At 39.8% G+C, this 26,504-nt stretch overlaps 1 protein-coding gene across 1 annotated transcript; it reads right to left on the bottom strand.

Annotated features, from left to right (window-relative positions):
* Window positions 1-1,741: 1,741 nt before the first annotated feature.
* On the bottom strand, window positions 1,742-17,309 carry LOC104234953 (V-type proton ATPase subunit C). Its single transcript, XM_009788609.2, has 11 exons — window positions 17,062-17,309; window positions 16,888-16,956; window positions 16,463-16,590; window positions 16,287-16,386; window positions 15,100-15,167; window positions 14,047-14,188; window positions 13,691-13,807; window positions 13,387-13,512; window positions 2,736-2,819; window positions 2,558-2,637; window positions 1,742-2,122 (listed from the first exon to the last, which is right to left on the bottom strand). Exons 1-11 carry the CDS (start codon window positions 17,179-17,181, stop codon window positions 2,026-2,028), a joined length of 1,131 nt encoding a protein of 376 aa, XP_009786911.1. The 5' UTR covers window positions 17,182-17,309; the 3' UTR covers window positions 1,742-2,025.
* Between the last annotated feature and the right edge of the window lie 9,195 nt (window positions 17,310-26,504).

The following is a 26,504-nucleotide window of genomic DNA, read 5'->3' as shown; positions in this document are numbered from 1 at the left end:
TTTCTATAGTACACGTTTTTAGTGATGATGTTGTAGAAAATACGTACTACCTATTTCATGTTAGTTGTGAAAAGTGTTTCCAAGTTATAATATACCCATAAAATTAAGTGTTGAGATTGTTTTACAAAGACTGACATGGGCAATGTGATTGGCCAGGAGCTAAGAATGTGAAGAACCTGAGTCGTTAGGACCACATTCATTATGGCATTTGTGCCATTCTCCAAACGACATAGACTTGCCTCTTTCACCAATTTATTACTGTTGTCTTCACTTGCTTTAATTAAACTTACCACTACCTTTGCTATAGTAAATGTGGCCAACTCCCTGTTTCTCCACCTCTTTCTCCATTTGACTATGATTATTTTTGGGGCACAGCCCATGGTTTCTGTTATTTTTTTTCCTGTCGCGTTCAAATCTCACTTTCGGCTATTATAAGTATTATGAGTAGAGCAACTTCCTTTTATATAATTCTTTTTTCTTTTTGGTAGGGGAGGAGAAGATATTAGTAAGTGAGCCTTGCCGAATATTTGGTTTTATAGTCCATTATAAATGTTATTTTAGTTATATGACCCTTTTCATAGAAGATCAATAAAAATGACGCGTGAAATCTGTAAAAATAATAGAGGTGTTTTTTTCTATTCAATTCAATTGTAAGTGAGCACAGAAGATCTTCTCCTCAGGCGGATTGAGCATATTGGTGTCGAATCACAAATGTCGATAAACATTAAGCAGACACAAATATGTCCAATTTGGCAACTAGTCCAAGGCACAAGCTGTTTGTTTTCTGTTTCCTTCCAAAATTTGTCTGATGCCTATGTGAACAACCTCTAATACAATCTGCGAGTAGATAGGCTTTTTGTTGTGCATTATTGACACAAAAATCTTTAATTTAGAACGTCAGTTCCAACCAAAAAATTAATGCTCATCATTTGCCAACTAGCTAACTAGACAAAACCAACATGTAATATATATAAGAGGGCCAATTGATCATTGATGGTGCATGTGGGTCATTTTGTTGGATTACAGGGCTACACCAAAAGAGGATACATTGCAGAGCAATGAACCGAACCCAAGTTTTTTGGAGTTTAGACATACCTGAGAATGCCCTAACCTCCTTTTCAACTACAGCCTAGAAGGCTATAGGTCCTAATCCCAACTAGCCAGGACCATACCCTACCTACAACTACAACTATTATTACTATGTCTCAGTCTCAAACAAGTTGTGATCGGCTATATAAATACTCACCTTCTCCACTTAAACTCAAGCATATCCTACAACCTCCAAGACATAAGCTGCACCTGCACTAAAGTTTTCCAAAGGTAGAGTAAAAGAGCAGGGTTCCAGTTTTTGCAGAACTTAACCGGGTTCCTGCTCATTATTTAACCCGATTTCCTACTCACTTTCCTTGCCAAGAAGATTGTACAACCTAAGTCTCAATGGTCGCAAACAATTAATGGTAATCAGTCATTTTGGTAATTAATTCCGTCCATGTAAGTTTGCTCATATTGGTGGTCCATAAACCCGAATAAAAGAAGATGGTTGTAGTAGCTTAACAAGACAACGCAAACTAGTCAATACATGATTGCTTGATTTGGCAATTGTCATGTGCTCAAAACATACAATCGAGAAACCAATAGCATCTACTCGTCTCGACTCACAAAGATCAAGCTAGCTAAGAGTGAAAATGCATCAGAAAAGACCAAGGAGTATCGTATTGCAAGAAAGCAACGACATACAGGCTTAAAACAAGAACAAATTACATTTAGTATGGGAAACAATACCCAATACATATCAAAATTATCCTCAAAAAATTTTCATCCAGACAGTACTAAGATTTGGGATACAATCAACCCCTACAAAGGCAGCAAGAGGAAGTAAAAAAAATATGTTTTACAATAAACATATAATATTAAAAAAATAATTGAACAATCCTCTCTATTGTACAAGTGCGCAACCTGTCCTTATTGTTGATGGCAACTAGATTCAAACCAATTGCAGTGGACAGAACAAGCCATTTATCGAACTCAAACAAGATTTATGGTGAAGGAGACGTAAGGATGAGCCTCTGAATCACCTCCAAAACCAGCCATTCCTCCTTCATCCTCAGATTTCCAGAAATTGCTGCAGTTGAATTAAAAACAGTATAAATGGGGAACGTGATAGATAAACCATTTAATAACCGTCAGTTAGAGTTGGACAGAGAGACATGTAGGTCCAACGGACCACATAGATGTGGCGTATTGAAACTGAACAAATGCATGTTCTTTTCTTACAATATACTCAATGGACAATTACAGAACTTTCAGCCTCAAGTAGAGATAGAATGGGATAAATGTACTCGGGACCAGTAATAGTCAAGCTAAATAGCATCCATGTTATAAGCATGATATATGTTCCTGCTCGGCGGAGACTGGAAGAAAATATTATGTTACTTATAAACACCATTAACAGTCATGCAATACAATTTTAACATGTTAAAAGCATCACACATGTTCCTTCTTGGTGGAGTTCAGGGGAAAATATTATCACATGCAAACAGGTGATAATATGCCATACCTGTTTGAACTGTCGCAGAGTGACTCAAGAATGGAACGTACTTTCTTCTCACTTTTGGTAGAGGGTGCCAATACAACAGACTGAAAATTTATGTCGGTCCTTAAGTACTGGTAATAATCTAAATACAACCAAACAGGTAGCTGATAAGCATAATATTTGGGGGTCCAAATGAATTTACCAAAAATGATGGAGGCAAGCCGTATCTCAAAATGCTCTCAGCAAAGATACGCACAGCGCAGAAGTGCATCCAGGAGCTAAAAACCTGTAGAATGATGGCAGGACATTTTAGATAAGGGTTTCAATCTCACCAACTACAATATGGGTTTCAATCTAACTAACTACAATATGGGTGAGCTGGAAATGAAAATAAATCAATCAGCACTAAGAAAAGAAAAAGGAAATAGTGAACCCACATCGAGATGGGATACTTTTTGTTTTGAGAATGGATCGAGATGGAATCCTATTGCGAAATCTAAAAGGTAATTTACAAATTTACAGCAGTCGAAGAGCAGAAATCACAAGAGCGCACTTAGACCATTGGTCATTACTTTGGTTTTATTGGTTGAGCAAAAAATGTGCTAGAACCCTCTCGTCAAGGAGTGCACTTAATATCTAAACAGGCAACCAAATGGAGAGGTGCGTAGTGGAGGACAAATTGCTGCAAGGACTGACCTAACACGATGTTAAATTTAACCTCTGGCTTAAGCCACGTCCCTTAACACAATTGATAACGGAACTGCAAATCTATCCAGAATTGGCTTTGCACCTTACATGCTGATATTATTGGTACGTTCTGGAAACAAACTACACACCCCACTACGTGGATCATGTTATATGGACTCATTGTGGCCTATGCCTAAATGTATCTGTGTGAATTGCTGTGACATGGACATAGGTATTTCCAGTTTTCTAATGGACTTTTAAATACACTAGCTTAAAATTGAACATAACCATGTAGGTTTAATGTCTCGAGCAAAAAAAATGTAGGTTTAGTGACTGACTCTATAATTCATTAAGGGGGCGTTTGGTAGGGTACATAAGAATAGTGCTGAATAAGGCGTATTAGTAATGCATGGGTTAGTAAAGCAAGTATGAGTTATGCAGGGATTATTTATTATCCACTGTTTGTTGTGGCGTATTAAAAATTAAAATGCATTGCATAATTTTAAGAAACTAGTTGTTTACAAAAATGCCCTCCATATTCTTTAGCTTTAAGGGACTTTAAGGACAATTTTTTCTTTAACCATGTTAATGCATGCATTAACAGCCTTGGTATTCCTAATACCATGGTTTGCTATGTATTAGCCTTCGAAACTCGGTGGATAATGGGCCCGCCCCTCTACCCTTCTCCACTTAAATACCAGGCTTTGCTTTGCATGGTGTGGGGGCTTGAACCTGTGACCTAAGACACAAATTCACCACCCTTTGCCACTTGAGCTAGGCCCTGGGGGCAGTTATACATGGCATTATACCAGATAGGCTGTATAACTAATACTTGCATTAGTAATACATAGGTTGAAAAGGTGTATCAAACAAGGGATTAGTAATACCATAAGCTAAATCATGCATTATTTTCTCTAATGCATCCTACAAAACGACCCCTAACAGAATCCATGTTATAGAAATTTAGATCCCCCCCCCCCAAATCTTTCACCACCCTAGTCTCCCTGGAAGCCTCCTATGAACTGTTTCCATCTCTGAATGCTTATCACTATTATCATCTAACAGCACCAACACACTTGAGAACCACATGTACCTTTCTGTCATAAACTTTGTTTCATCCTACAAACTGGCAACAGATGAACCAGTGAACTGTGAATGCTTTCAGGGAAAGCATGAATTGGGGGTTATAGGTCAATGAAGATTGCTATCACGTGCTAATTAGATTGAAAAATATGACTTATTGACCCCGTCAAGCGAATTACATTACTGCACCCCCTCATCGCTGACTGATACACTCTTTAGGGGTGTTCAGATGGTCAGTTCACCTTTCAATCAAACATCCGTTCCTGTTTGTTTCCAAATGCTTTGATTTCTCGTTTTGAGTAACCAAAATCACACACTTATTGACTAACTATTGGACATGCGACTGGCTATTTATTAGTAATCAATAACCAAATTAGAGGGATGTAAAGATGTCGTAAACAAGTTTATATGGTTTTCAGATGACATAAATTATCTAGTCCTCTTCCTTAACAATTTTACAATGTCAAATGAAATATAAAGTAATAATATTGTTTTTTGTTCTCAGACCGCACTTGTGGGATTCAATTGGGTTGTTGTTGTTATTGTTGTTGTTGTTGTTGTTCCATGGGATATCTCAGCCCATTAAGTGCACCCTGTCGGAGTATAATACCTTGTTGAAGACCTTCATCATTGGAACTTAAGTATATGCGAAACATGTAATTTTTCTTGTTAAATTAGACGAAACCAAGCAAACCAAGCGTATCTCAGCTCATATTTACCAAAAGAAAGCCTAGTTGGCCCGAGCTGAAATATGAGTGAGGTGAGCCAAGCATAAGTCGGCTCTACTCAATGTCCAGGCCAAAGAGTTAATTTGTTCTCCTGAAGTTGGCACTAATTGAATCTTTAATCATGAGCTTAATCATTCAAAACTCTAATGAGATCTCATCTACATGCCTTACCTCAACCCTTGGTGCGCCACATCATTAAAGTTGGACTAGCCAATGGGAACACTTGATAACGTGCCTATTTCTAAGCAATCGAACAATAAACATTTGGTAGAAAAACAACATACTAGAACTTCGAAACAAAATGAACATTGTTCCCGAATAGGATATAATTGCAAGAAGTGGCCAAAAGTGATCATGCCAAAAAACCTAGGTGGTCTGGGAATCAAAGATTTGGCCAAGCATAACTAGAGCTTGCTCATGAAGTGGTAGTGAAGATATGCCCAAGAATCAACAAGCATATTGAAAGAGGTAGTTAATGCAAAATATGGGGTGCAAGACAGGTGGTGTGCCAAGAAAAACAGAGCCCCACATGGAGTTGGCCCGTGGAAGCATATCAGGTTGTGACCTATCAGGTTGGGAATGGTATCAACATTAAATTATGGAAGGATAGATGGCTCAACAATCAAACTCTAAAAGACTCTCATCCAGACCTATATCAGATTGCTTCAGACACCAACTCTTCTATAGCCCAAAATAGAGCAGGGAACAACTGGGACCTTCACTTCACAAGAAATTTGCAGGATTGGGAACTTAACGAGCTGTTTGATCTATACAGATCTCTTGTAGAAGCCACAAGGAATCCTCAAGTTTCAGACAGCTTAAGGTGGGGCAACTCTGGAAAAGGTAACTACACGGTGAAGACTGGCTACAGCAAACTAAGTGCATCCAATGACATGATTGAGCTTTGACCATGGAAGTTAATTTGGAAAACAAAACTGCCCACAAAAGTAAAGTGCTTCTCATGGACAACCTACAAGAAGCATTCTTTCAGGATGTGACCTATCAGGTTGGGAATGGTATCAACATTAAATTCTGGAAGGATAGATGGCTCAACAATCAAACTCTAAAAGACTCTCGTCCAGACCTATATCAGATTGCTTCAGACACCAACTCTTCTATAGCCCAAAATCGAGCAGGGAACAACTGGGACCTTCACTTCACAAGAAATTTGCAGGATTGGGAACTTAACGAGCTGTTTGATCTATACAGATCTCTTGTAGAAGCCACAAGGAATCCTCAAGTTTCAGACAGCTTAAGATGGGGCAACTCTGGAAAAGGTAACTATACGGTGAAGGCTGGCTACAGCAAACTAAGTGCATCCAATGACATGATTGAGCTTTGGCCATGGAAGTTAATTTGGAAAACAGAACTGCCCACAAAAGTCAAGTGCTTCTCATGGACAGCCCTCTATGAAGCTATTCTGACCCAGGATAACCTTAGTAGAAGGAATTTCCAGCTGGCTAATAGATGCTACATGTGCAAGCTCAACTCTGAGTCGGTTAATCACCTGTTTCTACATTGCTCAGTGGCTTCAGATTTATGGAACATGTTCTTAGCACTTTTTGGTGTCAGCTGGGCGGTGCCACAGAACTTGAGGGATGCAGTACTTAGCTGGAGTCTAAAGGAAGTTGATAAATCCATCAAAAAGATCTGGCAAATGATCCCATCCTGTATGTTTTGGTGTCTTTGGACTGAGAGGAATCGTAGATGTTTTGATGGCATTTCAACTTCCAATGGCCACCTGAAGTCTAAATGTCTAATGAGTCTCTTTAGTTGGAGTAACCTCTCCCCTATAAATGACATTATTCCCCTCCTAGACTTCATTAGCTCTCTCTCATTGGTTTAGTAACCTCTGATTTTTGCTCTTGGTTATCTAAAGGCTCTAGAATAGTTTTTTGTCCTACTGAGTTAACCAAGACTCTTATGTAACTTTTGCATCTTCTTGATACCTTTAATATAATACATTACTTTATCAAAAAAAAAAATTGCAAGAAGCGAATTATTTTGCAATCAAAAAGTTGGAAATTGACTTCTCCGGATGAATTCTGCTACATATCTCAATTTAGCATAGTTCTAGAATTAATAGACACAACAACAAAAAACCTAGTGAAGTCCCACAAATGCGGTCTGCGGAGGATAGCGTGTACGCAGGTCTTACCCCTACCCTTGGGAGGTAGAGAGGTTGTTTTCGATAGACCTTCGACTCAAGAAGATGAAAAGCAACACTAGAAACAAGCAACATCAACCACAAAGGCCAGAAAGGTAATAACAGCAATCTAAGAACCAGAAAAATAAATGAAGGAAGCAATAGCAACAAGTAAAATACTAGTAAACCAAAGCGTAAGATAGCATGAAAACAACATGTAATACTAGCAATCTAAGAACAAGACACTATCACACTAATCCTAAAAAACCCCGGTACGAGACAAAAAAACGCTCGACGACGTATTAACTTTCTATCCTAATTCTCGACTTCCACACCCTCCTACCAAGGGTCATGTCCTCGGTAAGCTGAAGACGCGTCATGTCCTGCCTGATCACCTCTCCCCAATACTTCTTTGGCCGCTCTCTACCTCTTCTCATACCCACCAAAACCAATCGCTTACACCTCCTTACTGGAGCATCTAAGCTTATCCATGATATCTTCATTCCTAATCTTATCCAACCTAGTATGCCCGCACATCCATCACAACATCCTCATTTCTACTACTTTCATCTATGAATATGGGAGTTCTTGACTGACCAACACTCTGGCCTATACAACATAGTCGGTCTAACCACCACCCTGTAGAACTTACCTTTAAGTTTTGGTAGCACATTCTTGTCACACAAGACGTCGGACGCTAACCTCCATTTCATCCACCCCGCCCTATAAGATATGTGGCATCCTCTCCTCATTCCCTTGGATAACAGACCCAAGATACTTGTAACTCTTGGAGATGACTTGTGAATCAAGTCTCACGTCCATGTCCGTTCCCTCCGTCAGGTCGCTGAACTTTCACTCCAAGTATTTTGTCTTAGTCCTGCTCAACTTGAAACCTTTAGACTCTAGGGTCAGTCTCCAAACCTCCAACTAGTCGTTAACACCGCCTCGCATCTCGTCAATCAGTACTATGTCTCTAGAATTAACAGAAGGGAATAAAAAAGATAAAAGAGAGACCAAGTGCTTGAATGTGTACACGATCCAATTTTTTGCCCATGGGATTCAGTAAGTCAGGAAGAGTACATTGGAGTTTAAAAACAGTGCATGTGTAAATGTTTTATCAAAAGAAAGATATAATACATGTGGAAAAGCAGACAGTATTTTCTTTTTTTTTTGGGGTGGGTTTTTTTTTGGGGGGTTGTTGTTGTTGGGGGGGGGGGGTTCAGCTTATAAGTGATTATGAGGAATATCTATGGAAACTACCTCCCTCTGCGAGCTTGTAGCTTTATCTATTTGTATAGATTAACCAACTGGATACCCGTTATCTGTTTCCATAACATACATACAAAAATTTACCTGTGATTTTTATCACCGGGTAGGATTTTAATTTGCCAAACAAACTGAATAACCAAGATGGTAATGCAACAGAAACTAAACCAAAAGCAAAATTAACTGCTCCATATCTTTTTTAGCCAACTTGAAGAGTTGGCATCCTGTTTAAACAAACAATTGGACACCCTTATCCGCCTTGTCTCACCCTCTGCCCCACGACAGAGTCTCCAATCTCATCCTCTTTTTAAACCACATATATGATCATAGTTCTGGTGAAAAACTTTTCAGAGTGCGTACTGATTATTTTTAAATTGTTAGTGATTAATTTTTTCTTATCTTGTAATAGCTTTTTTAATTGCGCCAACTAATTTTTTGTCAAAGAGTTCATAGCTTTCCAGAGAGTAGTGGACAAGGTTAGTTGATAGGTTCTTTTAAGATGAAGCATCATAGCTTCATACTGGCACACTTTGTCCTTCAACTTATGTTGGGAAGAAATGGGGGAGCAGGTTGTGGAATGAGATGGAGGATAAGAGACAAAGGATGGTGTAGGTGCAAAGGGTGAAGGCAGAAGGTTGAGAGGGTGGGCGGGAAGCAGTTGATTAGGGGGTCGCCATGGGAAGCAGTAATTGTGGAATATGTTGGAAGGGTGATATGGCACACAGTTGTTCTGTTGTTTTTCCTTTTCCTTCTCTTTTCTTCAAATTTCAGAAGAAAAACCAACAAGAATATCCTTAGTTTTTCCAGCGGAGGCACACTAGGTGATTTCTTCTCATCTATCCAAGCCTTGGTGGATAGAGTTACCTGGTACCTGTTGCTGGTGGGAGGTGGCAGGTATCCCGTGGAATTAGTCGAGGTGCGCGCAAGCTGGCCCGGACACCACGGTTATCAAAAAAAAAAGAATATCCTTAGTTTTTTTTTTAGCACATATCAACTGTCCCATTTTCTAAATGCAGATAACTATAAGTTCCAAATTTTGAAGCAGATAAAAGTTAGACGACCAGTGAAATGAATGTCAGGGGGACAGAATTACACCTTTTTTTTCTTGTTTACAAGAGCGATTAGAATAATTTCCAGTTTTACTGGATCACATATCTAAAGCTGTGAATGTCTGTTGATTGTTATAGCCTTATAAGCATAGTTGGCGTCAGAAAGAAAGCCTGGGAGTGATAGTCATTTAACCACACAACTAAACCCCAATCCCATGATTGTTATGCCGGCTAATCGGCTATATAAATCATCAAGATCCAGCTCGCTCCACTTTCCCCATTCATTCCAATATTCAATAGTTTCGGATTTCCTAACAAACTAGAGGTTTCTTCACCTTTTTAACAAAAACAAAAATCTCTAACGCCTAGTAAAGGACCAAATGTAAGTATACCAAACTAAGCTTAATTCCCACTAATTGGTATCGATTATATGGATCTTTTGCTTCCTTTGTGTTATATTTTTCTTTAAGCCCACATGAATTTAAGAGATGCAAGTCTCGTTCCACGTAATTTTAGGCCAACCTCATTCATTACTAACACCTTTAATTATTACAGTATCACACCTACGACCAATGCATTTGAAGGTCCACATAGAGCATGAACAAACGATCTTAAGCAAGCATTATTTCATTTTGTCTTCTGTTTGTGCTACTTGAACCTTCTGTGAGATGTGATAATTTCTTCATTTAACCATAATATGGACTTTTCCTGATTTTTGCCTTTCTACGAAACAAGGGTGATATCCAAAATTGCAACAACTATCAGGGTATCGAGCTACTGAGCCATACCATGAAAGTATGGGAGAGGGTGGTGGAGCGGAGGGTGAGGAGGATTGTGTCTATTTCAGAGAACCAATTCGGATTTATGTCGGGGTGTTCTACTACAGAACCTATTCACCTTGTTAGGAGATTGATGGAGCAGTATAGGGAGAGGAAGCGGGATTTATATATGGTGGTCATCGACTTAGAGAAGGCTTACGATAAAGTGCCGAGGGAGGTGTTGTGGAGATGTTTGGAGGTTAGAGGCGTTTCTGTTGCATACATTAGGGCTATTCAAGACGTATGATGGAGCTAAGACTCGAGGAAGGACAGTGAGAGGGGACTCGGAACACTTCCCGATTGTGATGGGGTTGCATCACATTCAAAGGAAGGTGACGTGGTGCATATTATTTGCAAATGACATTGTACTGATTGACGAGACGCGAGGTGGTGTTAACGAGAGGTTAGAGGTTTGGAGGAGACCCTGGAGTCTAAAGGTTTCAAGTTGAGCAGGACCAAAACAGAATACTTGGAGTGCAAGTTCAATAGCGCGACTCAGAAAGTGGACGAAGACATGCGGCTTGATTCACAAGTCATTCCTAGGAGAGAAAGTTCCAAGTACCTTGGGTCTGTTATACAAGGGAATGGGGATCGACGAGGATGTCACACACCATATTGGGACGGGATGGATGAAATGGAAGCTTGCTTCTGGTGTTCTGTATAACAAGAATGTGCCATCAAAACTTAAAGGTAAGGTTTATAGAGCGTTGGTCAGACCGACGGAGTGTTGGTCAGTCAAGAACTCTCATGTACAGAACATGAAGGTGACTGAAATGAGGATGTTGAGATGTACGGGCATACCAAGTTAGATAGAATTAGAAATGAAGTTATCCGGGATAAAGTGGGTGTGGCCATTGTGGAGGATAAGATGCGGGAGACGAGACTTAGATGGTTCGGGCATGTTAAGAGGAGAGGCACTGATGCCCCGGTGAGGAGGTGTGAGAGGCTGGCGTTGGAGGACCAACGAAGAGGTAGAAGCAGGCCGAAAAAGTACTGGGAAAAGGTGATTAGGCGAGATATGGCGTTGCTCCAGCTGACTGAGGAAATGATCATGGATAGGAAGGTGTGGAGGTTGAAAATAAAGGTAGAGGGTTAGGTAGTCGAGTGTTGTCCTTGTTTGTCACAGTAGCTTTGATACATCACTTAGTGTCCTTCGTGTTTTATCCCTAGATTGTCGTTATTACTTGTTGGTGCCTTGTTCCGGTTTTCTAATTGCATTACTTAGTGTTAGTTTTGTATTTTCGCTTCGGTTGCCGGATTAGTTTGCTTGTTTCTGCCCCTTCCCTTTTTCCTTCCTGAGCTGGGGGTCTACCGAAAACAGCCTCTCTGCTTTTTTAAAGGCAGGGGTAAGGTCTACGTACACTCTACCCTCCACATACCCCACTTGTGGGACTACATTGGGTTTTTTGTTATTGTTACGAAACCAGTCAATCAACTTTTTTGGTGAAACATATTGTAATCAGTCAATACATCCATTTCATGAGGCTTTTGCAATACTATAACATGTAATACAAGGTTCACAAGAGAAAGTTCATTTGCTCCCCCTTAAGAAATTTTAAAGTTTAACACTTTATCTACGATTTAGCCTTTGACCACTATGTTATAAAAATAAATACAAAATCACGGGAGGTATGTAAGGCCATGTCTAGAATGCGCCAACTGCTTAGGTTAAAATACTCACACAAAGCGCTAAAGCTACCTCCTAGCGTGGCATGCCGCTTTGTTTTCCAGCCACATTATGCTCCACCAAGGTACATATTTCCACAAAATTTTATCTAGTTCAGCTTACAATTTACGGATGAGCTGAAAACAACCACCACATGTTCATTTTTGTTTTATTTTCAATCAAGATTTAAGAAGGAAAAAGGGAAAAAATCAAGGTACAAGATGAGATTTCTTAAAGCAATTTGCCTGAACATGAACAAGAGTAAGGACAATGTTATGCACTGGCAACCAGAAATTAACACCTGCCTTTTCACACACCCAACTTGTGCCCGGAAGGAAAAAAGAACAGATCCTTTTGGTGTTTGTTAGGCAATTGTTAAAGAAAGATAATAGAAGTTAACAAGAAAAATCACATGTTTTGCTGACCCGTTCCCCGCTAATTAAGAGCTTGTCTTCTCGCCAAGCCATGATGCATTTCGCTCGGTCAAAATACTGAAAAGCTTAATAGCTTCTTCACTGGCAGAGGAAGGGTATGAAAAGATCCACCGACATTTAATGAAAAAAAGAATGAAAAAATTAACAAAGAACTCCAACACTTAATTGATATCACTTTGAATTTGGCAAATCCTCTCACCACAGCATGTTCCCTTCTCCGCTTTAAGATCTCCCCTCATTTTCTCTATTTCTTCCCGTGTATCATTGTTGGTTGGTAAATAATTTAGGTCTCTTCAATCATCATCTTTTAAAGTTTTTGGAACGCTATTTTGAGAGAGAGGGCGGGAGTGGATAAGGTGATAGGTTATGATTGTTTTCCATTTATTCTTTCCATAATTCATTTCCAGATAATGAAAAACAAAGACTGCAAAGACTTTTTCCTAGTCCCAGAACATGCTCCCTCAGTTTCACATGTTGCTCATGTAAGATGAGACTTGGTCCCCGGGCAATGGTAAGGCTCCCTCTCTTTCTCTACAGTTCATTTTGAAGGTTCACGGGATCAATTCATGAATATATTCTCTTGAATATCGTAAGCATTTTACTTCTACCGACTCTATCAGATAATAAATCCAAGAGGAGTAAAATCATTTTGTATCCTTGAAATAGTCAAAATCCAAGTTAGCATCTGATTGTAAAGTGATCTTGAGATAACTCATAGACTTCACCAACAACCATAATGTGATAGGTTATTTTGTTAGCTCAAAGTAGTGAAGTGCAGAAGAGACTAAAAGATCCTTATAACGCAGTTTAGATATATATTTGGCTGATGACAAACGAGTTCACTTTTTCATTTCCTTCGAGACTGCAAAGCATTTCTAATTTAAAGCCAGCACCAAAGACATAAGTCTATGAATAAAATTAACAGTAGAAAATGCATCCAGAAATACTTAGATTTCCAATAGAAAGAGGGAAGTACCTCCCCATAACTGGTATAGCACCACTGCAGCAGAGAGCTCCTGAATGTCTCTTGGTCTTGCATCAGTTTTTCCAGCTCTTGTTTCCGGCTTTCTTGTGTCTCCGGATTATGTTCAAAATCGCGAATCTGAATCAAATGTACCAATAAGACATCTCTTTAGATAAGGCCTTCCTCTATCAATAGTTCTTCTCACCACACATTACATATACATATATACGGACACAACAGAACAGTTTCACATATTGAAAGCTTTTTTCCCACCTGGTGGGGGAAGAGAGACTTGAAAGAGGTAAAGAAAACTCACCTGGAAGCCTCTTTCACGCGCCTTAATCTTGAAATTGTCGGCATCACGGTTGAATAATGTTACAGTATAAAGAGCATATTCATTGTCCTCATAGAGCATCTTAGAGGATCTGGGAACCTAAACAATTTAGTTAAAATGAAAAAGTAGAACTTGTAGGATAGCACTATAAAGAGCTCAGAAAGAAAAAAAACGTTTTCCATTTCCAGAAATAAGTAAGAAATCCAGCTTGTCCTCGAAGAAGATCAAACTAATCCAAAGTGCAATGCCACAATAAGGACCACTATGCAAAGCAGAGACACATTCCAAGTAAATAGAAGATATGTGAAGCTATAAACTGAATCCAACAAAGTTCTTACCACATAGGTGGTAAGATTCTCGTAACTTGATAACCAGTCTTTCTGTGAGTATTTGGAAACGACAGCAAGGAGAGTTGTTAAGTGTTCTGAGGTAACAATATCTTCCGGCTTTACCAAATTGGACAGATCACGGACAGCTAAGCTGGAAGAAACACCAAGCACATCAGTTAGAATGCCAAGTAGAGACAAATTCAAAAACAATTATACCAATCCAGATTAGTAATTTCAAATAACAAAGAAACAAACATTAACAGAGTGCCCTTATCCTTTGACAAGGATAAGTTCAAAGACCCGAGTACCAAACTTCAGACTTCTGAAAAAGATTTTCAAGTTTCTATGAGCAACATGAATCTAGCACTCTGTATGGAAGTTTTATTTTAATTTCTACCATCTAGATGGAGTTCCTCTTGAGCCAAGGGTCTATCGGAAACAGTCTCTCTACTTTCACAAGGTAGGAGTAAGGTCTGCGTACACACTATCCTCCCTAGAACCTATTTGTGGAATTACACTGTTGTTGTTGTAGATGGAGTTCCTACAGTCCCTAAGATTTCGCTCTGAAGCAATACACCTAATGCAAACCTAACTCACCACATACTTTTTTCAAAACTAGTTTTAGTGTAAGCGCGTTGCGCATGTTTCCTATCTTAATAAGCACTAACTCTCTCTCTCCCTCCCTCCCTCCCTCGCTCTCTCTTTCTTTTTGGTGTAAATATTCTAACCAACCAGATAATATGAGGGCCACCTCTAATATCTGCTGATCTTTAACAAAAACAACATGGATGTATTTCCATGTTTCTTCTTTATCAAAGAAAACCTTCCATGTCTAATAGTGTCTATTTAGAGATAGCCTTTTTCAAGTTAGCTTCCTCTTATCCTTTTTAAATTTCACTATTATGTCCATCTATGTTGTCAGTGTCTTGGACATACATTTAGGCAGAAATTGAAGGTTCCTCGATGGTAAATCAATAATGACATAGCTGAACACTCAAAAATGATAAATCACCATTTATTGGAAGTCCATGTGTATCCAATGGAATCTTATCTCATACATACCTTCCCGCCTGCTTTCGATTGATGGCATTAAGTTGACTACGCACATTGTTATACTCAGAAACACGAACCTGTCATAGAAAACCAGCAGATATTGTAACACATTGTTCGAGCAATATATACTATGATTAAAAAACTCTTAGTAGTAAAGTCAGATACTCAACATTTAATCCAATGAAGTATCTCAAAGAAAACTGTCACCAAAAAAGAATAACAAAGACTCTCAAAACCACCATGCTGTACTTAATTGACAAAACGATGTTACTCGATTGTTTTAAGGAGGAATAGTTATGTTCTAGGGAACCACACTCCGGGAATCAGTGGAACCAAACAGTGAATGTTTAACTAACATTGTCACTGTATCTTCAACAAGTACTTAATGCACTTCACTGTTAGGGACCTACAGCACCAATTTGGTTGAAACACAAGGGAAATGTGTCACATAAATTTGGGCAATATGGTTGTGGGCGAACTACGAATGGGCCATCTAAATCATAGAGGATTTCTCGGTTATCCCAAAAGAAAACATGCAGATAACAGAGAAAAAAGGAAAGAGAAATTATCTTAAGCCCCACTTGTTTCCACTTAATGAAGAACTAAATCTGAATCATTTACATGTCAATCCATTAAGTTTATTTGTTTTTATCTTGTACAATCACTTATTTGCTCTGAATAGGCCTGATTCAGTCAGATATGGTACAGAGTCTTAAATCATTAAGACGTTCACTTAAAACTTTATGTGAATGTAACGTTTTAGCACTATACTATCCACTAACACAGCACAACCACCAGCACCAACTACCTCCACTATTTAATTCTGTAAAGTGCAAACACATGATACCATTGGCAAAAAGTGAAGTAAGGAATGCTAATTCATGTTTGCTTTCTCCCTCGCTTATGGTGCTCTTCTTTTCTTCAAAATACCCTTTCTCTGTCTACTAGAGCATCGGTTTGTGCTTAATTCACATTGCGAATTAGAGCTATTTCTTCGTTTTACTTCACCATATACCACCTATTCATTCGGGCCTAATTACTTGTATCGTAAACATTTTATGTAAGCATTGAAATGGAGGACACCACCACACCCAACAAAAACTGGAAAATAGATAAATAAGATCTCCTACATTGTTATACCCAATTACTGCTCCTCACAAAATTACTTGTTTCACATAACACAGCAGAATATATACCTTAAGGTCATCCTCAATCTTGGCTACTTGGGTGTGAATTCCATCCACAATCTCCTTAAGAGGTGACATTGTTGGATACTTTGCCTCGTCCCACGCAAACCTACCACATAAATCAAATTTCTTGTCAGAAAAGATAATTCCACATATCAAAAGCAGTCAAACTAGGTGATATATACCTAGTGAGGTATGAGTCAACAGGAACCCCATCCACAGTGAGAGAGCTACTGAGGACCCCAGAAACTCTCTCCAATTCCTCGATCTGTCTTCGTGTCTTGGAGCAGACCCCTTCAATGAAGTTATTTGACTGCAAAAATTCAAATTTTCCACATATGATTCAAATAATTACCACATAAAATAACTTAATTTTTCGATTACAAAATACAGCTTCTGTCAGATGATATTCAACTTCTACGAATCCCTAATCAATACCACATTAAACAACTAAACTTCTCGATCACACTTGTAAAATTGCAGCCGGTAACTACTAAAAACGAGAAAATTAAAACAATCCAAAATAGATCACACGTGACTAATGCTTCGCAATTGAAATACAGAACAAATCAAAAAATGTAGAGAGAGAAAATAAAAATAAAGAGCTCACCTTGACGAGATCATCGCTGAGAGCTAGAAGCGAATCCAATGTGCCGACACGGAGATTCGGGATGTTAAACTGCAAATTCAACAAGAAATATGAAGGTGATCCAAAAAATTTGAAGTCGTTGAAGGCAGATCTCAGTAAAATTGACATTATTTAAGGGAAGGGCAGAGAGCTTACTCTATAAAGAGGAGTATCGAATGAATGCCTGGAGATAGATTCCTGAAGACGACTCCATAGAGAAGTAGTGGATGAGTTTTGCTGAACGGGGAGAGAAACCACCCAGTACCTGGAAGCCATTGTTCAACTTCTTCTTTGCTTTGATTAGATGTAGGAAGCAGAAACAACTTCCGGACAGATAAATAATTACGAGTCGTTGAATTTTATTTTCCCTTTTGGGCCTTATGTAGTTGTGAGCTGTGATTTATGTCCTTGCGTTATTGTTCTCTTTTTACATAAAAGGTACCATTTCATAGCTTCTTAAATTACACAAACACCCCTTCTTGTTTGAATTTGTGGTGCCAAGTGAAAAGGGACCTAACCGCTGGCCTAAACTGTTCATACTAGCACTGACCGGTAAAAATGGGGGAGTTTTGATTGTCGGATGGAAACGGATACATAGTATTTGAAGGTTGTCTACGGGTAAAATTTGGGATAGAGTTACCCCGATTTTCCGTTGAAGAAGCGAGGAACAGCTTTATTCGTTACTAGCTCAAATAAGATCGAAGGTGCCCGCAGATCGAAACCGGGACAGACGAATGACACGTCGAGAATCGAGCATGACCAAAGCCGGGAAGAATCAAGCTCGAGCAAAACGGAGAATCGAGGGTAAAGGAGAGACGGTTAAAGAGGACAAAACGGGGAGTTGAAATATCTGCCATCAACCGGATATCGGGGCACGAATCACGCCCGGTATCGAATGCGGATCATGTTTTCTTGGGAGAAAAGGAAGGAAGGATTTCACGCCCGATATCGAATGTGGATCATGTTTTCTTGGGAGAAAAGGAAGAAAGGATTTTTACCTTGTTTACACTTATATTAGGATTAAAACTCATCCACGACATAAAGAGGGGAACCTTTTTATTTTTTGGTCATTGTTGGCACGCATATCAAAGCAATAAAAGTTTATTCTAGCTCTTATCATTTGTTTAAGTATTCTTGAGTTGTTCATTGACTTAGCCATATCCAAACTCCATCTCGAAAGCTCGGTTGTGGTCGATTATTAGCGTTTAAGACTAACATGAGGCTTAATTACTTCAACATATTTGTTTGATCGTTTATTCTCATTTCAATTCAATTATTTGTTGTTCTTTAATCATTTTTGTTAAATTAAATCGCATATCCTTTAAACCGCGTACAAATTTAATTGTTATCTGTTTTAAGGGTAAACAATTTGGCGGTCATCGTGGGGTTAAGAATAATAGTGGTGATTTAATACGAATATTTATAACACACTATTTTACACTTGTTATTTGAAGTTTGATTTCAGGACTGTTCAATATGTCAAATTCTCAATCTGCTCACTTGAATATCGACGTCGAATCATGCCACCATGGTGAAAATAACAACTAAGTGCCGAGTAACGGCGTACCCCCTATCAATCCTAATAACGTTCCAATTGCTGACCTAGTCGATGCCAATTCACAGGTTGATGTCAACACTAACCTACCAACCGACCCCAATAACAGCGTTCACGGGGTGCCTCGGCCTTCGGTTCGTGAGGCACCTGAAGGGGGAGGTGATGTAGTTAGCTTGCGTTTGATTTTTGAGATGTTGCAAGCCCAACAAGTTGTCATAGCACAACTGCAGATTCAAAATCACAACGCGGCTGAACCCAGACGGGTTGGAGAAGATGCTCGAAGGGAAGATCAGATTGTCACAAAACCCGACGTGCCCGAATCCGGGAAAACTTTCGAGGTGATGAAATGCTTGAAGCACTAACAAAACGGGTAGAATCCAGCGAAAAGAAGATAGAGGCAAAAGACAAGAAAGTAGAAACCTACAACTCAATGGTCGATCAGATCCTGGGAGTGTCGCCGATATTGAAGGGGCCAAATTCTAAAAAGTTCATTTAGAAGCCTTTTTCCCTGAGCGAGACACCAAAGCTTTCCGAAAAGGTTCTGAATGCCTGATATTCTCAGATACAACGGGACCACATATCCAAACGAGCATATGACCTCTTACACATGCGCAATAAAAGACCACGACCTCGAGGATGGCGAGATCGAGTCGGTACTGCTGAAAATATTCGGGGAAACCTTGTCCAAGGGAGCAATGATATAGTATCACAACTTGTCTCCAAACTCTATTGATTCGTTTGCTATACTTGCAGATGCCTTTATTAAATCTCACACCAGTGCTATTAAAGTTGAGATGAGGAAATCGGATCTGTTCAAAGTCAAGCAAAGGGATAAAGAGATGCTTAGGGAATTCGTGTTAAGATTCCACAAGGAACGAATGGACCTACCCCTGGTTGCATACAATTGGGCTATTTAGGCATTTACTCAGGGGCTCAATCCCCGAAGTTCAGTTGTGTCTCGATAGCTGAAGCAAAATTTGTAAAGTGCCCCACGGTCACCTCGGCCGATGTCCACATTAGGTATCAGTCAAAGATCAGAGTCGAGGACAACCAATTAGGACTCGCTAGATGTCGGTTTATCCCAATAGAGCAAACAACAAGTCTAAAAGAACACTAGATCAAGAATCAAGGCCACCTCGAGATCGATACCAGCCTTACAACTCATATTAGAAAGGGAAATAGACCCAGTCACTATCTGACCAGGAACAATAGAAGAAATAATCAGGGTCTAAGCAACCGAGGGTTGGTGAATAGAAATAGTTTGATAGATCAACCGGAGTTAGAGACACCCCGAGGCTATCAGAATATAACTTCAAGGTATATGCAACAAGTATAGTGTCAGGCATCAGTCGCCTAAAGGAAACCAAATGGCCGAGACCACTCCTATCTGACCCGACGTAGAGGGATCACAATTTGATATGCAAATATCACAGTACTCATGAGCACAGAATCGAGGATTGTCGGTGGTTAAGGGAAGAAATGGCTCGTTTGTACAACAATATGCACCTTCAGGAATACCTAAGTGAGCGGGCCAAAACCCATTTCAAGAATAGGGATTCCAGCAAGAAGATCGAGCAGGAAAAACCTCAACCTGTAATTAATATGATTATCGGAGGAGGTGATGTTCCACAAGGACCAATGATAAAACGCACCAAAGTTTCTATCACAAGAGAAAAAGCGATCTCGAGATTATATTTCGGAAGGGTCCAACTAGTTTAGAACAACGACATTGAGGGCATCACTGAACCTCACAGCGATTCACTGGTAGTATATGTACTCATTAATAAATCTCGAGTTAAGCGTGTATTTATTGACCCAGGTAGCTCGGCCAATATCATCTGATGGAGAATCGTGGAATAACTGGGGCTGTTAGACCAGATTATACCAACACTTCGAGTACTGAATGGATTCAATATGGCATACGAGACAACGAAGGGTAAAATCACCCTACCGGTCAACACAGTCGGGACTACTCAGCAAGTGAAGTTCTATGTGATTGAGGGGGATATGAGGTGTAATGCCTTATTTAGAAGACCATGGGTTCATATTATGAGGGCGGTACCATCGACCTTGCACCAAGTATTGAAATTTCCAACTCCATGTGGGATCAAAACAGTATACGGCGAACAACCGGCCATAAAGGAGATGTTTGCCATCGAATAAGTGATCCCAGCACCCGCAGTCACAACATCAAAAGATAAGGGATTGATCAAAGAGAAAGGCACCAAATAGCAATCACAGGTCTCGGCCTCAATCTAGCCGAAAAATTAGGAGGAGCTTCTAACCGATGAAGAAGATGATTTGGGGGTCCTGAGATCCTTTGTTGCACCAAACGATGCCAATGCCACCAAGTTAATAATCGAAGAACTGGAATAAGTCATATTGTTCGAGCATCTACCTGATAAAAAGGTATACTTGAGCACGGGGCTAACCCCTATGCTAAGGAAAAAAACTCATTGATTTTCTTAAAGCTAATGACGATTGCTTTGACTGATAATATTTAGATATGACAGGAATCCCACCGGAGATACAACAACAACAACCCAGTGTAATCCCACAAGTGGGGTCCGGGGAGGGTAGGATGTACGCAGCCTTACCCTTATCCTGAAAAGGCAGAGAGACTATTTCTGATAGACCCTCGACTAAAGAAGGTAAAAGAAGCCCTAATAGCAAGTAATAACAACTCATAAATTGAGTTTGGATCCGAACTTACATCCGGTAAAACAGAAGAGGAGGCCACAGTCCGAAGTCAAGCATGCATTCATAAAAAACAAGGTATTTAAACATTTGCAGGAAACCTTCGATATACTAAGTGAATATAATATGAAGTTGAACTTGGAGAAATGTGCCTGCGCAGTCGGCTCGGGCAAGTTCCTTGGCTTCGTAGTATCTAACTGAGGGATAGAGATCACCCCAGATAAGATAAGGGCCATAGAAGATATGACTGTAGTCGACAACATCAAAGCAGTGTAGAGGTTGACCAGGCGAATAGCCGCATTGGGCTGACTTATTTCCAGGTCATCGGATAAAAGCCACCAATTTTTCTCATTACTAAAGAAAAGGAGTAGCTACTCTTGGACCTCGGAGTGCCAAAAGTTTTTGGAAGAACAAGCAATACTTATCGATCCCTCCTTTGTTGCACACCCCGAAGGCGAATGATCACCTATACCTTTACATGGCGGTGTCTGAGGTAGCGGTAAGTGGTGTCTTGGTTCGAGAAGAAGAAGGTACACAATTTCCTATATATTATGTTAGTAGAACCTTAGGTGATGCCAAAACATGGTATATACACCTAGAAAAATTAGCGTTTTCCTTGTTAAGTGTATCTAGGAAACTAAAATCATATTTTCAATGTCACCCTATATGTGTCGTGACCTCGTACCCGTTAAGGAATGTTATGCATAAGCCCAAACTCTCTGGCCGGCCGGCTGAAAAAATGGGCTGTAAAGATTAGCGGGTACGATATTGAATACAAACCTCAAACAGCTATAAAGTCTCAAATATTGGCAGACTTCGTGGCCGATTTCACACCAACCATAATCCCCGAGGTCGACAAAGAATTATTAATTACCTCGAGTACTAGCTCGGAGGTCTGGACACTATTCACGGATGGTGCCTCCAACGCGAAATGGTCCAGGTTGGGTATCGTACTGACCCCCCCCGGTAGCAGAATAAGGCTATCAATTAGAATTGTGAAATTGACTAATAATAAAGCTAAATAAGAGGCTATGATTGCAGGTCTAGAATTGGCTAAAAGACTGGGGGCCGAGGTGATTATTCCCTCCTCGTTGTTAACCAGGTCAATGGAACATTCGAAGTCAAAGAAGATCGGATGCAGAGGTATCTGGATAAATTGCAAAAAGTGTTACATCGATTCAAAGAGTGGACGATACAACATGTACCCCAAGATTAGAACAGTGAGGCTGATGCATTGGCTAATTTAGGATCGCTGGTGGACTTTGAAGAAATTAACTTCGGAATGATGGTGCAATTAATGAGCTCGGTAATAGAGACCGATCATGCCGAGGTAAACTCAACAAATTTGACTTGGTATTAGAGAAACAAATACATGGACTACCTTCAGAAGGGGAAATTGCCATCGGATCCTAAGGACTCGAGGGCCCTTAGAGCTAAAGCTGTTAGGTTTTGCTTGGCTATAGGTCAACTATACCGAGGGTCATTTTTCATACCATTAGCAAGATGCTTAGGTCCTGAGGAGACCGATTACGTGATGATGAAAGTCCACAAGGGGACTTGCGGAAACCATTTGGGAGCAAAATTATTGGTTCGAAAACTGATCAGGGCCGGGTATTATTTGAACGAAATGGAAAATTATGCAAAGGACTTTGTTCAAAAATGTGACAAATGCCAAAGGCATGCCCCAATGATCTACCAACCGGGGGAGATTTCTTCACCCAATCCTTTCCCTTTGGTCATTCATGAAGTGGAAAATAGATATCGTAGGACCTTTACCGTGGCCACTCGGTAAAGCTCAATACATCCTACTCATTACTGATTACTTTTCCAAGTGGGTTGAAGCACAGGCGTTCGAGAAAGTTAGAGAAAAGGAGATTATCAACTTCATCAGGACCATATAATCTGCCAGTTCGAGATACCAACCGAGATTACAATTCATCGGCAACAAAGTCAATAAGTTTTTTGAAGATAACAAAATCAAAAAGATTTTATCGACCCCTTATCATCGGAGCGCGAATAATTAGGTGGAGTCGACAAATAAAACCATACTACAGAACCTGAAGAAAAGGTTGACCAACTCAAAACAAAAGTGAAAAAGAAATTCTACCTGAGGTCTTATGGGCGTATCGAACAACTTCGAGGTCGAATACTAGTGAGACACTGTTTTCTCTAATCTATGATGCAGAAGCTTTAATTCCAGTACAATTGGGAGAACTGAACATAAGGTTACGATATTTTACGAGAACATCGAACGACAAGGACATGGCCACAAGTCTAATTTAGCAGAAGAAGATGAGAAGTCGCCCTGGTCCGGTTAGCAACGAATGGGAAGAAATTACAACCGTAGGGCAAACCTTCGACACTTCCAAGCTGGGGACTTAGTATTGAGGAAATTCACACTACACACCAAGAACCTGAATGACCGGAAAACAGGCCCTAACTGGGAAGGGCCATATAGAGTCACCAGCATAACCAGAAAAGGCTCGTACAAGCTTGAGTCCGAAAAAGGCGTACAACTGCAAAACAACTAGAATGTGGCACACTTGAAGTGGTACTACTGCTGAGGCATGAATACCCAAATTTCTTTGAGGTTTATTATCCTTTGAAGTAACTCGTGCAGGTACTCAATCGAAGTCAAGTCCATGAATTAGGTCTGAAAGCACGTATTGCACTCTTTTTCCCTTCAATCGTTTTTCCCCGAAGTGGATTTTACGGCAAGGTTTTTAATAAGGCAACAGTAAATATGTTAATCTAGTTTTGAAGACTCGTCGAAGACCGGGGACTAGGGACTGACCATATCAGATCAATAATACTCGAGCCCTCAAAATTCGGCCTCGAGTACTAGGGGACTATCACACCCTGAGTCAAGAATCGAAGATCTAAGTTTAGAGATTTTGATGATAATTTTACTCGACATCAAAAGCCAAGTCTTGAATAGTAGGATTCGTTTTAAGGGTCAAACAATCAAGTGAATCGTGCCGAATAGTTCGTTCTCACCATGGCGGATAGTTTTGTATCTTCGAATATTTACACTACATTTGAAGTAATAAAGTGAGAAAACTCACCTTACATGAGCAATGTTATCTTTATGTTACTCAAAATAAATATGGGGTTCTAAACCTTCTGAGCCTTCTAAGCCTTCGGGCCATCCTTAACCGGAGGCATGAAACCAAAGGCAGTAAGAGTCCACGAGACCTTGCTAGATCATCTAAAGACCCCTAAGCCTATGACTCATTTTGAACTGGAGATTGTTGTCCGATAGAAAGATCGAGCAAATTGAGCTACTAAACCCCGAGGGCACCGAGCCTACAAGGCAAGGCCTAAATACGAAAGATCACAACCAACTTAAGGTACGAAGCCATTGGAGCTTCGATCCCGATATATAAACAACTCAGAGACGTTTGAGTTTTTAAATATAAAAAGTAAGGTCCTTACATATTTTAAGTCTACAAAGATTATGTCGGATCTGATTAAATCAATCGCTCTCGAATCACGGCCAGAGAAAGGGCCGCCTTTGGTAAAGATTAATTGTGTTCGAATAAATTATTCGAGTAGTTTAATTAAGGCCTTATGTTTTTAGCCCCTCAGAAGTCAAAGCAACTCGGATCCATTGTTTGATCTGGACCTTATTCGGGCTTTGAAAGTTGAACAATTTGAGCAATTTACGCTAAGGCATTAACAATGTATTAAGTCCGAGAAGCAAGTTATATATCCTAAGTCCTAAACATATGCGAATGCAGAAAAGTTAAAGGACTTGATATATAGACGAAGAGAAATTTCATATATATATACCAAAAGGTAGTTACAGAGGCATGGGAAAACATCCCCAAGGTACAAAGCATACAAATACAAAAAAATTATAAGCTAAGGCATTTTCTGCCTAGTCTTTACCAGAGCCCAACTTGTTGTCTGAACCCTTGGGTTGGTACCTCGCTTTGGCCTCGGCTTCAAACCTCTTGGCCTCTTTGATCTTGGCCGCTAATTCAACCCCCCCCTGACATGGATCTCATCGAGAGCCTCCCTCCGAGATAGCAACTTCACATACTCAGCCTTCGTTATGATCCGGGCTTTAGCTATCTCGACATCGCTCTTATACAGGGCCAACATATCTTGGACTTCCGAGGCCTAGTTAGAAGCAACCTCCAGTCTGGACTTTAGTGTAGTGTACTCTAGGCCAAGAACATCACGCTCTACGACAGCCGAGGCGAGAGTGCCTAGAGTTCCTCGTTCAGCCGAGCCCATTTGTCGACCTTCTCTTTCGCTACTGGGAGCTGCACTCTGGTCGGCGTTAAGTTCTATTTGGTGGTGTAGTTTGTATGAGTCCATCAAACTGTAGAGTGCCTGGTCCTCTATGATAATGCTGAGAATGTTAATAAAACTGAAAGTAAAAAAGACAAGGGATTTTTACGTAGAAAAATCCCACACAATGGGATCAAAAAACCACGACCTACACTTGTAGGCTTTTAACTTCACTAACTTGCAATCTCACTATTATAAGATACTTTGCAATAACCCTATTACAAAGACTTCAACTAACTTGTGATGCTCTCCCCACAAACCACTTTATAACTCTCCTAGTTACAAAGGCTTTAAACTTATGACTAATCCTAGTTACAACATAAACTTGGAAGTTTACGGATTTTTGATTTTTCCTAAGACAAAGCTTCTAAGAAAGTAAAATAGGAAATACAATGAAGAACAAATAACAAGATTACAACTCAACTACGGATATACATAAGCTTATTGTGAAACTGATCCTTAGTTGAGTTGTCTTCTTGTTCTTGACACACCAGTGATTTCAATGCCGGATGAACATTATTATGCTTGAGAGAATATCACTGAATGCACACCGATGTTGTGCCTTGCACCAGATTGTTATATCACAGAAGACATCACAATAGATAGTGATGTCAATTCTTGGTACACGCTTCTTCCCAATGAGAAGTGACAATTGCACTGTCTGCACAATCACTTCTGTGCAGTTGCATTCCAACTGTATAGTTGACTTGTATTTCTGTTAGAGAACCTTAAGGGACCAGGTCCCTGTTGTGTTCCTTCTTATAATGATTGCGGGCAGTCACTGACTTGTACTTATGTCGGAGAACCCTAAGGGACCAGATCACCAGGTCCCTGTTGTGTTCCTCCTTATGGCTGTTCATTCATTTGCTGATTTTCAGACTAGACATTATTCAGTTGAAATATACCATGTGGGTCAGGTTCTCTATCTAGTTCTTCACAATAAGTTTGTTAGATCATCAAAACATAAGAAACATAAGGCAAAGACATTGAAAACCCATCAATTTCCCCCTTTTTGATGATGACAAACTTAGGCATGGATAGTATTTGT

Source organism: Nicotiana sylvestris, chromosome 3 (genome assembly GCF_000393655.2).
Source record: "Nicotiana sylvestris chromosome 3, ASM39365v2, whole genome shotgun sequence".
NCBI lineage: Eukaryota > Viridiplantae > Streptophyta > Magnoliopsida > Solanales > Solanaceae > Nicotiana > Nicotiana sylvestris.
Note: the sequence above shows the minus strand (reverse complement) of the source record. Positions and strands in the feature narration are given on the sequence as shown.

What these genes read in the sequence shown, in the direction of transcription:
- LOC104234953 (XM_009788609.2), bottom strand. Translation starts at nt 17,181, where the DNA reads ATGGCTTCCAGGTACTGGGTGGTTTCTCTCCCCGTTCAGCAAAACTCA. An exon ending in TCAGCGATGATCTCGTCAAG is followed by an intron (nt 16,591 to 16,887) that starts GTGAGCTCTTTA and finishes GAATTTTTGCAG; the next exon opens with TCAAATAACTTCATTGAAGG. An exon ending in GCTATACCAGTTATGGGGAG is followed by an intron (nt 2,820 to 13,386) that starts GTACTTCCCTCT and finishes ATCATTCTACAG; the next exon opens with GTTTTTAGCTCCTGGATGCA.